Raw genomic sequence first — 12,869 nt, forward strand, 5'->3', positions numbered from 1 at the left:
TTTAGTCATATATGTGCTACCACTTTCTTATTTTAAATATATTTTGTATTAAATGACTCGTTCGGTAAGTGGATAACCTTCACATTGGTCTGATCGGACTACCTATAAAAAACCGTGTGGAGGCTTTCAGTTATAGGAGGCGTTGGTTGAATCCTAGCTTTGGCACCACAATATTTCTGTCATTCTCTCTCTTCATGTATTCATGGCTCTCTTAGGTGCTTATATGACTCTCTTTCATGCACATATGACTCTCTTTCATGCATCTATGTCAGAGACATAGAGCTGCTTTTTTTGAAAATGTCTAATATCTCCCATATCTCGTGATAGATGGCACTAACAGATAAACTAATTAAACCACATTCCATGATTCATATGACGTAATACAATTCAACCACAACCTAACTATGCCTATTGTCTAATGAAAAGCCTATCATAACTTAATTCCAATGACCAGTTAAATTTTATTTTTATGGTTTTGAAGCAATGCTAGTTGTAAATGGTTACTAAACCATACATTTTGGAATTAATGTGTCTTTAAAATTATAAGTTAAAAACATGGCTTCAAAGTAGAAAAAAATGATCGTTACGGTTAATTGAAAGGACAGACTGTTCCCGTCTATTTTACTGTAATTTTCGAATGCAAAGTCTAACAGCGCATCGAGAGCTTTAATGCTTTGTTAAAAGTTTTTTGTTGTTGTAATGAATGTTTAATACTCACTTTCTGACTTTTCCCACCAAATTCTGGGCTGAGGAAATCCATCTGCTTGGCAGTCAATTATCACATTTTGCCCAACAACAACGGATTTATCCGTTGGTTGGATTTTCCATTGAGGAGGAACTGAAAAAGAAAAGTTATGTGCATTATGAAAAAAGAGTACAAATAATACCGTAAAAATAAGCAATAGTTCATTTAGGGTGATCATATAAAATCGCCGCAAAAAGGAAAAAAAAAACGCTAAATAAGCATGTTTTATAATCGACAATGCCAACCGTCATCTATCAAAAGGTACCTCGTGATTGAATCGAGTTAGCATGTCTTATATACCATTGTCTTATATACCATATTCGTAGTGGTAGTTACGCCACAATACTCCCCCACCAGAATTTTATCAGGGATAGAATTCGATGAACGGATATCACTGGTTGCTGTACTAGTGAAAGACCGGGAGAGAGAGTCATCGTGTTTTTGAGTGCTGAAAGCGAGAGGTGTATTAACTTCACAGTCGTAGTCACTATTGTGTTGCCATTAGCAGTTGACTGTATGCAGGCTGACGTCGTATTTAATCGAGACGAGACTGAGTAGCAACAGCGTGAGGAGGATTGGATAATGTCGCAGTCACAATTAGCAAGTCAACTGTTTAATGTGGTCTATCCATCGAAGTAGGCGTTACCGTCAAGTTATTTTGCGAAGTGGGCTTTACTGCGTGTACAAATCACGTCCGGGTCACCATTGTGGGGGGGGGCGGAGTTATCGACAATGCCAACCGTCATCTATCAAAAGGTACCTCCTGAATGAATCGAGTTAGCATGTCTTATATACCATTGAATTGATGTTTAATATTCGTAGTGGTAGTTACGCCACACAATCATAGAAAAAAATATAGAACAATTATAAATTACTTGTTTGATGTGTTTCTGAACGAGTGGAATGACGTGATACATGCCCAAAACAAAATGTCGTATTCCTGACTTTAGTCTCCCCTATTGAAGTTAGGAGAATAAGATGGCCATTCCCGTCTGATCTGAATGACCCGAAACAATCACACGACTATGAAAGTGCTTAAAAGATCATAGCATGTGCAAAGAAGATTTGATTGTGAGTATTTTTTGTTACCAAAGTAAGAACGATTTATGTGCTGTGATTTTTAAAATATTACAGTTGCTTATTGGGACACTTTTATTCGGTCACCTTGTACTCACATCTAAATAAATTTATGAATATAAAAAGTGTGGATATTATGAGACAACTAGAGAAATTAAATTCATTTTGATTAACATTTAATAATATTGTTCTGTTTGTTTATAATTTAAACTTTAATGCGACACTTTCTGTGTCCTCAAAACCTTATTTTAATATTTTCTAAGTTGGGTTGAAATTTTTCATTTCAATCTTATTTGACGGAAAAATATTTAAACACAGTTTGATATTTAAATTTATATGGTTCCTCAATGCAGTTAAATAGTGTTCATTTTAAACTCTAGCGAAGTCAGATGGATTTTTGATGGATGGATCATTAATTTTCATTTCACCCCTTTTTCTATAAGCCAAAATTAACCTTCATTTTTATTCATTAATTCAAAACAAAAAAATAAATAAATATGAAACTTTTAATACTTTTGCAGAATAATAATACAAATTTAAATCAACTTAGCTCCAGCATTCTTTCTAAACTACAAATTAATAAATTAATTCAAGAAAACTGCTAGCAATAAATATTAATTAGGGAATACTAACTCTATTGGCAATTGGAGTTAAATTGCGTTATTTGAAATTTGATAGGTTTATTAAGGAAAAACCTTATAATAAGTAAAACTTATCTTAATTTTAACCATAAATTGGAAGTAACCTTAATAGTCGTATTTAACATTTTTATTTATTTTAAAGTTCACAATTTTCAAAGCCTAAGGAGTTTTTTCGTACTATTTAACATTAGAAAATAGTTTTACACTTTAAATAATAGGGTTTTAATTTATTGGATACTTTAAGCAACTGTATCATATCTATAAATACCTAAGGGGCGCATCTATAGGTATAGGACGTATAGGAAACATATCTCTAAGTACTTAATCCTTAAATAGGATCAGAAAATTGGTTAAGAAAAGGAAAAATTGTAATTTGGAAAATAATAACTTTATTGTCAATCAAAATTTAATCGCACTGCTTGATTCTATTCATTTAAGTTATATTTCTATTCCTAGTTAATATTTATCTGTTAATTTTCCTCTTATTTGAATTTATCTCTTATTTAACATTTATCTCTTAATTATCGCCTAGTTAACTTTTATCTCCTATTTAATATTTATCTCTCAATCACCTATTAGTTAACTTTTATCTCTCTATTTATCTTTCAGTTAATATTTATTTTTTAACTATCACATAATTTAAAAAAGTTTCACTCATGATCGTAAATAACATTTTATCTTACACTTTTAACGCAGCTCCAAAAAATCAAACTTATTTGATTAATCTTTTACGATTAATACCTAATAATTTTTTTTTTCACTTTTTGTGCAGGCTAAAACTGTTATTTATAAAAACAATATAAAATTAAAATGCTATTCGAATGTTGCAAAAATGTTATTCATTGGTAAACGAAATTGTGTTGTATTAATTAGAATCGTATTGATTTATTAAGCTACACTTGTAATTAAATTAACATTATTTTTTTAAAACTTCGCCTTAAATTCAAAGGAATACCCTTGACTTTCTAAATTAAGTCTAGTTAATTAAAATCTTTGAAATATTAAAGATAAGATAATTAAAAAAATAATCATGTTTCTAAGATAATTAAAAAAATAATTAAGAAATATTGGTTTCGTGAACAATATTTAGATTTTTAAACTATAGAATTGTTAAACAATAATTACAATCCCAATTTGTATTCTTTGTCTTTATTACGCTACATTACATTACATTTTAACTTGAAATGAAGAAGGTAGAAAACGTAGAAAAAAAGTACAAAGAGTACAATGGAGGCTCCTTTTAGTCCTTTTAAAATAAATTCTTAGGAGAATTTCTGCAATTTAAATTAATTATTAATCTCTCATTTCACTGGATATCTTAAAAAACTAAATTTTTGTTTCGTTTCTTCATTAGTTTCATGCGTTGGATAAATTTAATTCTTTTACTAAATATTGACTCATTTTTCAGAATCTATTATCAATTCAGAATCGATTATCTGTTGTCGATCTATGTATTAAATTACAGTTAATAATCTATGTATTAAATTACAGAAAAATACGAATTTGAAAAACAATTGAATAAGTTGAGTTGAATCAATAATTATTTAATTTATTTAAGTGACACTTGTAATCAAAATTAGCATTTTTCTCTTGAAAAGGATTCAAAAGACTAATTTTTCTTGCAAAATCATAATTCCAAAATAGCATTTATATTAGTAATTAACATTTCCACTTATCTCGCACTTAAAACATTTAAAAAAATAAAATTTCTGTATTATCTTTATTATTAAGTTTATGCACAACCTGAAGGTGATGCTTTATAAAACAATGCCATTTACGCACTGAGTATTAAATTATAATTTTAAAAATATGCGGATAAAGTTGCATTAATTTATAAATTATTCAATTTATTTATTAAGCAATACTTGTAACCATACTTAAAATTTTTCTCCTAAACATGGTCTTAAAATAACATTTATGTCTGTGTAATTAAAATTTACACTTATCTCACACTTTAAAACAGTTTTAAAAATTAAACTTTAGTGTTATCGTTATCATTAATTTTATGCGCAAGCAGAAACTGATACTTTATAAAACAATGCTACCCTTTCTACTTCAAACCAAATGAATGTAATTGTACTTACAATTTCTTCCCAATTTAAATGTTTCGTTTTATAACCTAATTGAATGACATTTTGCTTGCCAAATAATTTTCGTAGTTTTAATTAATTATTTATTTTTAATTTAATTGCATTTTTTAAAAATTATACATTTGATTACTTACTTTCAATAGTTTCTTGCACAAGACATATTTAGTTCTTTTAAAAAAATTGTTCTTCATTTTTTTTAGAAACTTAGTTTAATCAATTATTTTTTTTTATTTACGAAATCAATAAACTGGTCAAACGATGAATTAAATTAAGCTTTGAAAAAGAAACGAATTTTATGACAATCGGATTAAGTTGCATTCATTTATTAAATATTTAATTTATTTGTTAAGTGGCATTTGCAATCCATATTAACGTTTTCTTTTAAACACAATCATAAAATAATATTTAAAATTAACTTTTTAACTTATCTCACACTTTAATACAGTTCAAAAAATGAAACTTTAGTGTTATCGTTATCATTAATTTTATGCGCAAGCTAAAACTGATACTTTATGAGACAGTATTACTTTCTCTACTTCAAACTAAGTGAATAGAATTGTACTTACAATTTCTTCCCCAATTAAATGTTTCGTTTTATAACTAAATTGAATGGCATTTCGCTTGCCAAATAATTTTCGTAATTTTAATTAATTATTTATTTTTAATTTCATAAAATTTTTAAAAAATTAAATATTCAATAACTTACTTTTATTAGTTTCTTGCACAAGACATATTTAGTTCTTTTAAAAAAAATGTTGTTCATTTTTTTAGAAACTTAGTTTAATTAATTATTTTTTATTTAGTTACAAAATCAATAAACTGGTCAAACGTATGTATTAAATTAAGCTTTGAAAAATAAAATAATTTTATAACAATCGGATTAAGTTGCATTAATTTATTAAATATATAATTCATTTGTTAAGTGGCATTTGCAATCCTTATTAACGTTTTCTTTTAAACACAATCATAAAATAACATTTAAAATTAACTTTTTAACTTATCTCACACTTTAATACAGTTCAAAAAATGAAACTTTAGTGTTATCGTTATCATTAATTTTATGCGCAAACTAAAGCTGATACTTTGCTGAACAATGTCAAATGATTAATTACCCACGGGTACTTTTATTAGTTTCTTGCACAAGACATATTTAGTTCTTTTAAGAAAATTGTTGTTCATTTTTTTAGAAACTTAGTTTAATCAATTATTCTTTTTTATTTACAAAATCAATAAACTGATAAAACTATGTATTAAATTAAACTTTGAAAAAGAAACGAATTTTATGACAATCGGACTAAGTTGCATTAATTCATTAAATATTTAATTTATTTGCTAAGTGGCATTTGCAATCCTTATTAACGTTTTCTTTTAAACACAATTATAAAATAACATTTAAAATTAACTTTTTAACTTATCTCACACTTTAATACAGTTCAAAAAATGAAACTTTAGTGTTATCGTTATCATTAATTTTATGCGCAAGCTAAAGCTGATACTTTGCTAAACAATGTCACCCTCTCTACTTTAAACAAAATATATGTGGTTGTCACTTACAATTTAAAACTAACTTTTCTTCCTAGTCGAAAACGTTTCGTTTTATAACCTAATTGAATGACGCTTCACTTGCCAAATTGAATCTAGCTGGAAAATTCCTTAAATGTTAAAAAGATTCATAATCTAAGATAATGTGTCAAAGGAAATTTAATTAAAGAAAATTTGAAAGAAAATGTCAAGAGTAGTATGATATTCGATTTAAGTCATTTTTCACGCAATACTGCTCTTGTGGAAGTTGAAGTATTTTTGTAACTAAGGATTTGAACCCTTCCAGTTACTGAAGTGGAAAATTGAATAAAATTACTATAGAAAATAAACAAGATAGGTTTTTCGATTTCCCAGAGGTTTAACAAATTTATAAATTTAAACGAAGTATAAATAATAATTAATTACCCACGGGTATGTATTTTTTATTGAATGAGATATGATATTTGTAAAAGGAGGGAAAAATTTATTTGATTTACAAAGTATCTAATTAGAATTTATTAGATTGATAAATATAACATATTTCAAATGTTTTTGAATTTTATTTACATGATTACATTGGGGAACAACTTTTTTGCTGCATTTATACGAATACTTGATCTTGCTTAATTCGAGTGAAAAGATTTCAAACCTGAAATTAGTTTTGCTCCTAAAGCTACAGATTTCTTTTAAATGATATTTTTAGTTTATTTTTGATATGTACTCGTTTTGAAGCGTTATATGTAACAGAGAGTCACGTAAATGCTGCAATAAACTTTTAGGGCACCTCATCGCGATTAAAATTGCGTAGGAACACATGCCCACAAATGTTCCCCTATGCTGCTAGGGATGTTTCCCTATTATGAACTGCTAAGAAGTGCACGAAGAAACAGTTCATAATAGCGAAGCGCTCCTATATGTGTATGGCGACATTTCTGGACATGATTCCTGAATTTTATAAGTGGTGGTTACTATTTTAAAATATAAAAATAACTTGTATGAAAGTTATCAAGCAAAAAAAATTTCCCCTTAAATGTTAGAGTAGGTTTAATAGCAGTTTTTTACAAGTAGGTACTTTATTTACGTCTCACTAGAGCTGCACAATGGGTTATTGGAGACTGTCTGAGAAACATTCATGAGGATGATCATCTCAATTTTCATCCTCTGCAGAGGGGGTGGCTCCCCTGCTTTGGTAGCCCAACGACCTGTGCGCGAAGTCGAGCACTTTACGGTAGAACAGTTTAACGAGGACTGAAACGGCGCACCTTCGGTCTTTACGCAGGCTGATCAAAGTGGTCACCCACCCGCTTACTGACTACAGCCAGTGGTGCTTGAATTCGGCGTTCTTCTGGGAACCGCGTCTTTACAATCAGTTCACTGCGGGAAGTTTCTTAGAAGTAAAAATCAAATAATGACAGAAACATAAAAAGCTTAATATTTATGTTATGCTTAGATAAAGTTATTACACAAAAACATGCTTAAAGTTTTGAAACATCAAACTTTTATAAGCAGTTGCTTGAATCGAAGATAAAAACAAAACAAACCGTTGAAGCGGAACTTGCATCATTAAATGTTAAATTTTTGGTCTAGATGAAATAATTTAAACTGTTTTTTTTCTTTTTTTAAATGACTGAGTAAGAATAATAAGTCAATTCTTAGTTTTTTTTCTGATTTCATTATTAGAAAATATAGTATAAGTGAAAAGTTTATAAAAAAAGCATTTCAGTTGAAATTTTTTTATTATTATTATATTAAACTGAAGAAAGTTTACTTAATAGTCTTCTTGTATATAAACATTTTAATTGAGCTTGGTTTAAATATTTTAAGTTTGTTACTATAAACCAATCACATTAATATATAAAATAGAGAACATTTAAACACAGCTCAGGATTAATTTTTATTTTGTGTATAAAATCGCAATTTCCTCAGATTTCTAAATATTTATTTCAATGCTTTATTTTAATTATCAAGCTTATAGAAGACTCAAGCTTGTAGAAAACTCACATTCTTCTTTACAAAAGAAAGCTTCAGGGTTAACAAACGCTGTTGAGGTCTTTATTGAAGTTTTAATTCCTCAGTTGGGAAGGCAATCCGTAAGTGCCTCAATATATCAAGATGAAATGTTATATACTTTCATGTTTGATGTGTATGCAAATTCACTATTGAAGTAGAAATTCAGTTAGTGGAGGGATTCTAATTAATGTTGAGTCAAAGAGAAATTGATGAATAGTTTTAAGTTGAGAATGGAAGTGTAGTTTAGAATCTGAATTTTCGAAATATGTGCTTAAGTTATAAACAGTTTAAAACTTTGAATGAGTTATATCTTTCTAAAACTAAATCGCATGTGATTTATAAGTTGTTAAAGTGTATCGTATTTAAGTGGGAATTTTGAAGTAAAATTCAAAATATGTTAATGAACTATGCTAAGGAATTAAATTAAATCTTCTTGTAAATAAACATTAAAAAAATAATTTTTAATAAGAATAATTTAAATATTTTACTTCCGCTATTATAAACTAATCACAAAAAATATATAATAGTATAGAACATGGATAATATTTCATTTTGTGCACGGAATATTTTAATTTTGTGTTTAAATACACTATTTCCACTCATTTTTAAAAATTTATTTTAATGTAATTTTCAAGTTTGCATATTATGGGTTGTATTGAATTTTGAATGGTATTAACACAGAGAAAAGGTAGGGTCAAAACTACCAGAATATGGTTAAATTACTTTGGGAACACCAAACCAATTTTACAGTAGCATTTCAGTAATGATTTCGGTACGATTAATTATGAAATATAGTTAAATAGAAAGTGGTAAAATTTGGTAATTGTGGTAACATGTGGTAATTTTATCACGATACCTTAAAGCAGGGTATAAAAAATATTCAGTTAAATTTAATTTTTAGTTTCGTATTTTTTGCGTGGTAATTAGAGCTATCACTTTAAAAGGCATATTTTATATTTTTTGGTAAACTGTTACCATGTGAAATTTGAAAATGACCAAATGACTGGTTTAAATACCATTTATTTTGGTTTTATTAACCAGAAATATGAATATTACATTGTAAGTTCAGACTATTCACTAATTCTAAGTTGACCGAATAAGCTACCGAGTTCTAAGCTAAGACTATGAGAATGCATTTTAATTTAAGTCGAACTAAGTATCGACTCAAGATAAACACTAAAAATTTCAAAAGTAATGTATATTTATTTTATTTTTACATAACTTGACACACTTGAAAAATTGTTTTAAAATCATTAATTGGAGCATAAATAAAGAGTAAGGAATAACATGTTTTGTTTCACGCGTTAGGTTGGATTTGACATTCAAAACGCTCGAACTAAGTTTTCTCAAAAGAATGCATTTTAATTTTCGCAGACAATACAACAATACAAAATATCAATTAATTTTTTTCATGTTTTAACAGAGAATTAATACATTGTTGCATGCATGAGGATTTCAATTATGTCTATTATGTTTGATTAATTAAGTGATAAAGTTAGATACTTAAAAAATGCTTTTATTAATCTATTAAAATTTGGAGAATATTTGTTGCATTTCCACGGGCATCAAGTCATGTATTTTCTCTTTTTCCCTCATTCCCTTATGATTGCTCTCAAAAATGTAAATACTGTTGAATTATGCAAGGAAATTGTAGCAAATTGTCTTTTAAACATTTTTCTCCTTTAGAACATTTTTGAAGTTTCAAGCTTGAAACTCAACATTTTAGAAATCACTCTTCCTTTCGTATTTTTTCTTTTTATATAATAAGCTATTTTTTTTTTACTATTTCTCTTATAAAAGATAAAATTGATTTAATTTTTAAGCGCAAATTAGTAAATCTTGTTGCAAATTCTGTAAGAAAACATTGTACTAATTTTTAAGCATAAATTATTGCAAAAAATTATATGTATTCCATTGAGAATTTCTAACTGCAGTGTCAGATTTACACATGAAAGGAGATAATTTTGGGTGAGCATAATTCAAGTTTAGTTGTGAATTTGGTTCTGAGGAAATTTTTCGTACAATTAATCTGGTAGCTCTGGTAAAGGTTTTTATTTTAACATTGTGAACCATTTTAAAAGTTTGAATGAAGTGAAAATTGTGATTGAAGTGAAAATGTATTCCTACTATGATTCCTGCTACTAAATGTATTCCTACTACTAAATGTATTCCTACTACTAAATGTTCTAGTATACACATTTCAAGTTTTTTAATTTAAATAAAACTTTCGTGCATAAAATTTTTTATTTTTTTATTTTTATAAATAAAGCGAATATAAAAATGCTTCCATTAAAATGATTTTTAATTTTCAGAAAGTTTTCACCCAAAATAATTTGATAAACCAAGATTTTTTTCTTTAATTATGTGAACTAGGACGAAATAGCCTGGTTGGTAGTGCACTGGGCCTGTGTCCAAGAGTTCCTGGGTTCGATATCCGCCTTCCGAAGATTCCCGTGTAGTAAATGGTGACTGATGCACGTTAAATCTGTCGAGTCTCAAAGTCCTCTATGTTCCCATAACAAATTATACCTCTGGGGGTACTGATCCAGGAGTTTCCTTGTCTTCTGGATTGGTTCAAAATTACAAGGCTACGGAGTGGAACATTAGTAGTCGTAAACCCAAAATCGGGTCGGCTGTTCAACGACGGTTATAAAATAAAATAAAATTAAGTGAACTACTTAAAATGTAGTTAAGTAAAAATCCTTTTTAATTTCCATAAGAGATCTAATTGAGTAACCAATAAGACTGAGAAAACAATTAAAAAAACAACATTGTTTATTTTAACTATAGTAAATAGTAAAAAAAAACGAAGATTGTATTCTTACCATTAACAACCATCGGTGCAGTAAAATTTACAACATCAGCTCTATTGGAAGCGACACAAGTGTAATTGCCGTTGTTTTCATATGTAACTCGTTTCATGTATAGTACAGACATGAACTCATTTGTCGAATCAACTCTCATATTAGCGTTGTCTATTATTGGTTGATTATCTTTGTACCAATTTAAATTGATTGGAGTGTCGCCATCCAGTATTGAACATGTAATAATCACTCTGTTTCCTTCTTTTAAATTGTTTGGAAAGTGAAATGGATTGATTACAGGAGCAACTGGAAGAAATAATATGAATTTAATTATTACATGTTCTAATAATAACTATAGAATCTATTGAAAGAAATAATGCGAATTTAAATATTACATTTAAGATTGACAACTGGGGCAACTGAAATAAATGATATGAATTTAATTATTAGTTTTTTCTTAGATTATTTACAGGTACAACTGTAAGAAATCACATTAATTTGGTTATTACATTTTCTTAGATTGATTACAGGAGCAACTGAAGGAAATAACATGAATTTAATTATTACATATTCTTTGATGAATTATAGAGGCAGCAGAAATAAGTGACATGAATTTAATTATAGGATTTTCTTAGATTGATTACAGGTACAACTGAAAGAAATCATAGGAATTTAATTATTACCTTTTCTTAGGTTGATTACAGGAGCAATTGAGGGAAGTAATATGAATTTAATTATTATATATTTTTAGATTGATTATAAAGGCAATATAAGTATATAATATGAATTTAATTATTACATTTTCTTAGATTGATTATAGAAGCAACAGAAATAAATAATATTAATTTTATTTATATATTTACTAAGAAAATAAAGCTACAGTTTAAGAAAATCAGTAATTTATTTCACTGTAAATAGTATGGTAAGATGCAGTTTCTTCTGTGCTCTTCCACCTTTACACTGAATTATACTCAGAAAATGGCTTAGTTTAATTGCAATAGATGGCCTTTATAGCTTTCTAGATGGCACTATGACGTCACGACTAGTATTCTAACATATTGTATTCTATTCGATATTAAAATCATTCGATTTAAAATTATTGAAATCATTTTCGCGTGCATACGCGCTGCCGTGAATATTTTCTATAAATAATGAATTTTCAGTAGAAAATACCGGGTATCGAAGCTCAGTAGCTTTTAAACGTAAATTTTCAGAAATATTTATTTTAATGAGTTTTCACGTTCAATCAGTTGGCAGTGGCGTTTCTATTCATATTCGAATCAAGAGTTGCGCTAGAAAGGAATAGTTTAGCTAACACTATGATACTTTCAAAGCATCTAGATATTTTAGTTATTTTATGAATTAATTTTTTACTTTGAATGGCAAGACGTTGCTGAACTTTAAATTTTTTACATAAAAAATTTTCAAGCACAATTTTTTGAGTAGTTTTCCTGTTATTATTATTTATTATTTTGCGAAAACAATTGTGATTAAATTTCTATTTGAGTATTAATGAATTCATTAATTGAGTATAGAGCACTTTTGCTGAGAGATATGTGGAATTTCATGAACGAAATGATGCAGCTTATGTGCGTAATAATAATATTTACTATATAAGTTATCAAACTATACTGGAAATTATTCATATTTTTGAATATATTATTTTTATTTTAAATGATTTAGAAAATAGAATTTCTTAGTGATCATAAACTGATTAAATTCTAAAATTCTTTAAATTCTTTAGTCATCTAAATATCTGAAAAAAAGGTTTTACTTTCATATTTTTCTCAGATGACATTTATATTAAATAATGCCATAAGATCTTCCTTATTGCTTCGTAAAATATTCCCTAAAGCTGATTTAGTCAGGTTATTTCTATAAATTTTTATTATTGTGTGTTTAAATAATGCAATATCTTTTAAAAATGATACGAGGACTTTGTGAGCTAGATTTATTAACCAATATGTAAACTTGCAAGAAG

General features: G+C 27.6%; 1 protein-coding gene across 3 annotated transcripts in view; it reads right to left on the bottom strand.

The window, feature by feature from the left end:
* Positions 1-12,869, bottom strand: part of LOC122269136 (cell adhesion molecule Dscam1) — a 398,009-nt gene that overhangs the window by 73,587 nt on the left and 311,553 nt on the right. For all 3 annotated transcript variants that reach the window (XM_071184626.2, XM_071184624.2, XM_087154005.1), the window contains exons 9-10: positions 10,910-11,194; positions 719-838 (exon numbers count right to left, since the gene is read on the bottom strand). In XM_071184626.2, coding sequence (XP_071040727.2) covers positions 719-838; positions 10,910-11,194 — 405 coding nt within the window. The remainder of the gene's footprint in view (positions 1-718; positions 839-10,909; positions 11,195-12,869) is intronic.

The sequence above is a fragment of the Parasteatoda tepidariorum genome, chromosome 10 (assembly GCF_982258835.1).
Source record: "Parasteatoda tepidariorum strain Cologne lab strain chromosome 10, Ptep-v5.0, whole genome shotgun sequence".
NCBI classification, from domain to species: Eukaryota; Metazoa; Arthropoda; class Arachnida; order Araneae; family Theridiidae; genus Parasteatoda; species Parasteatoda tepidariorum.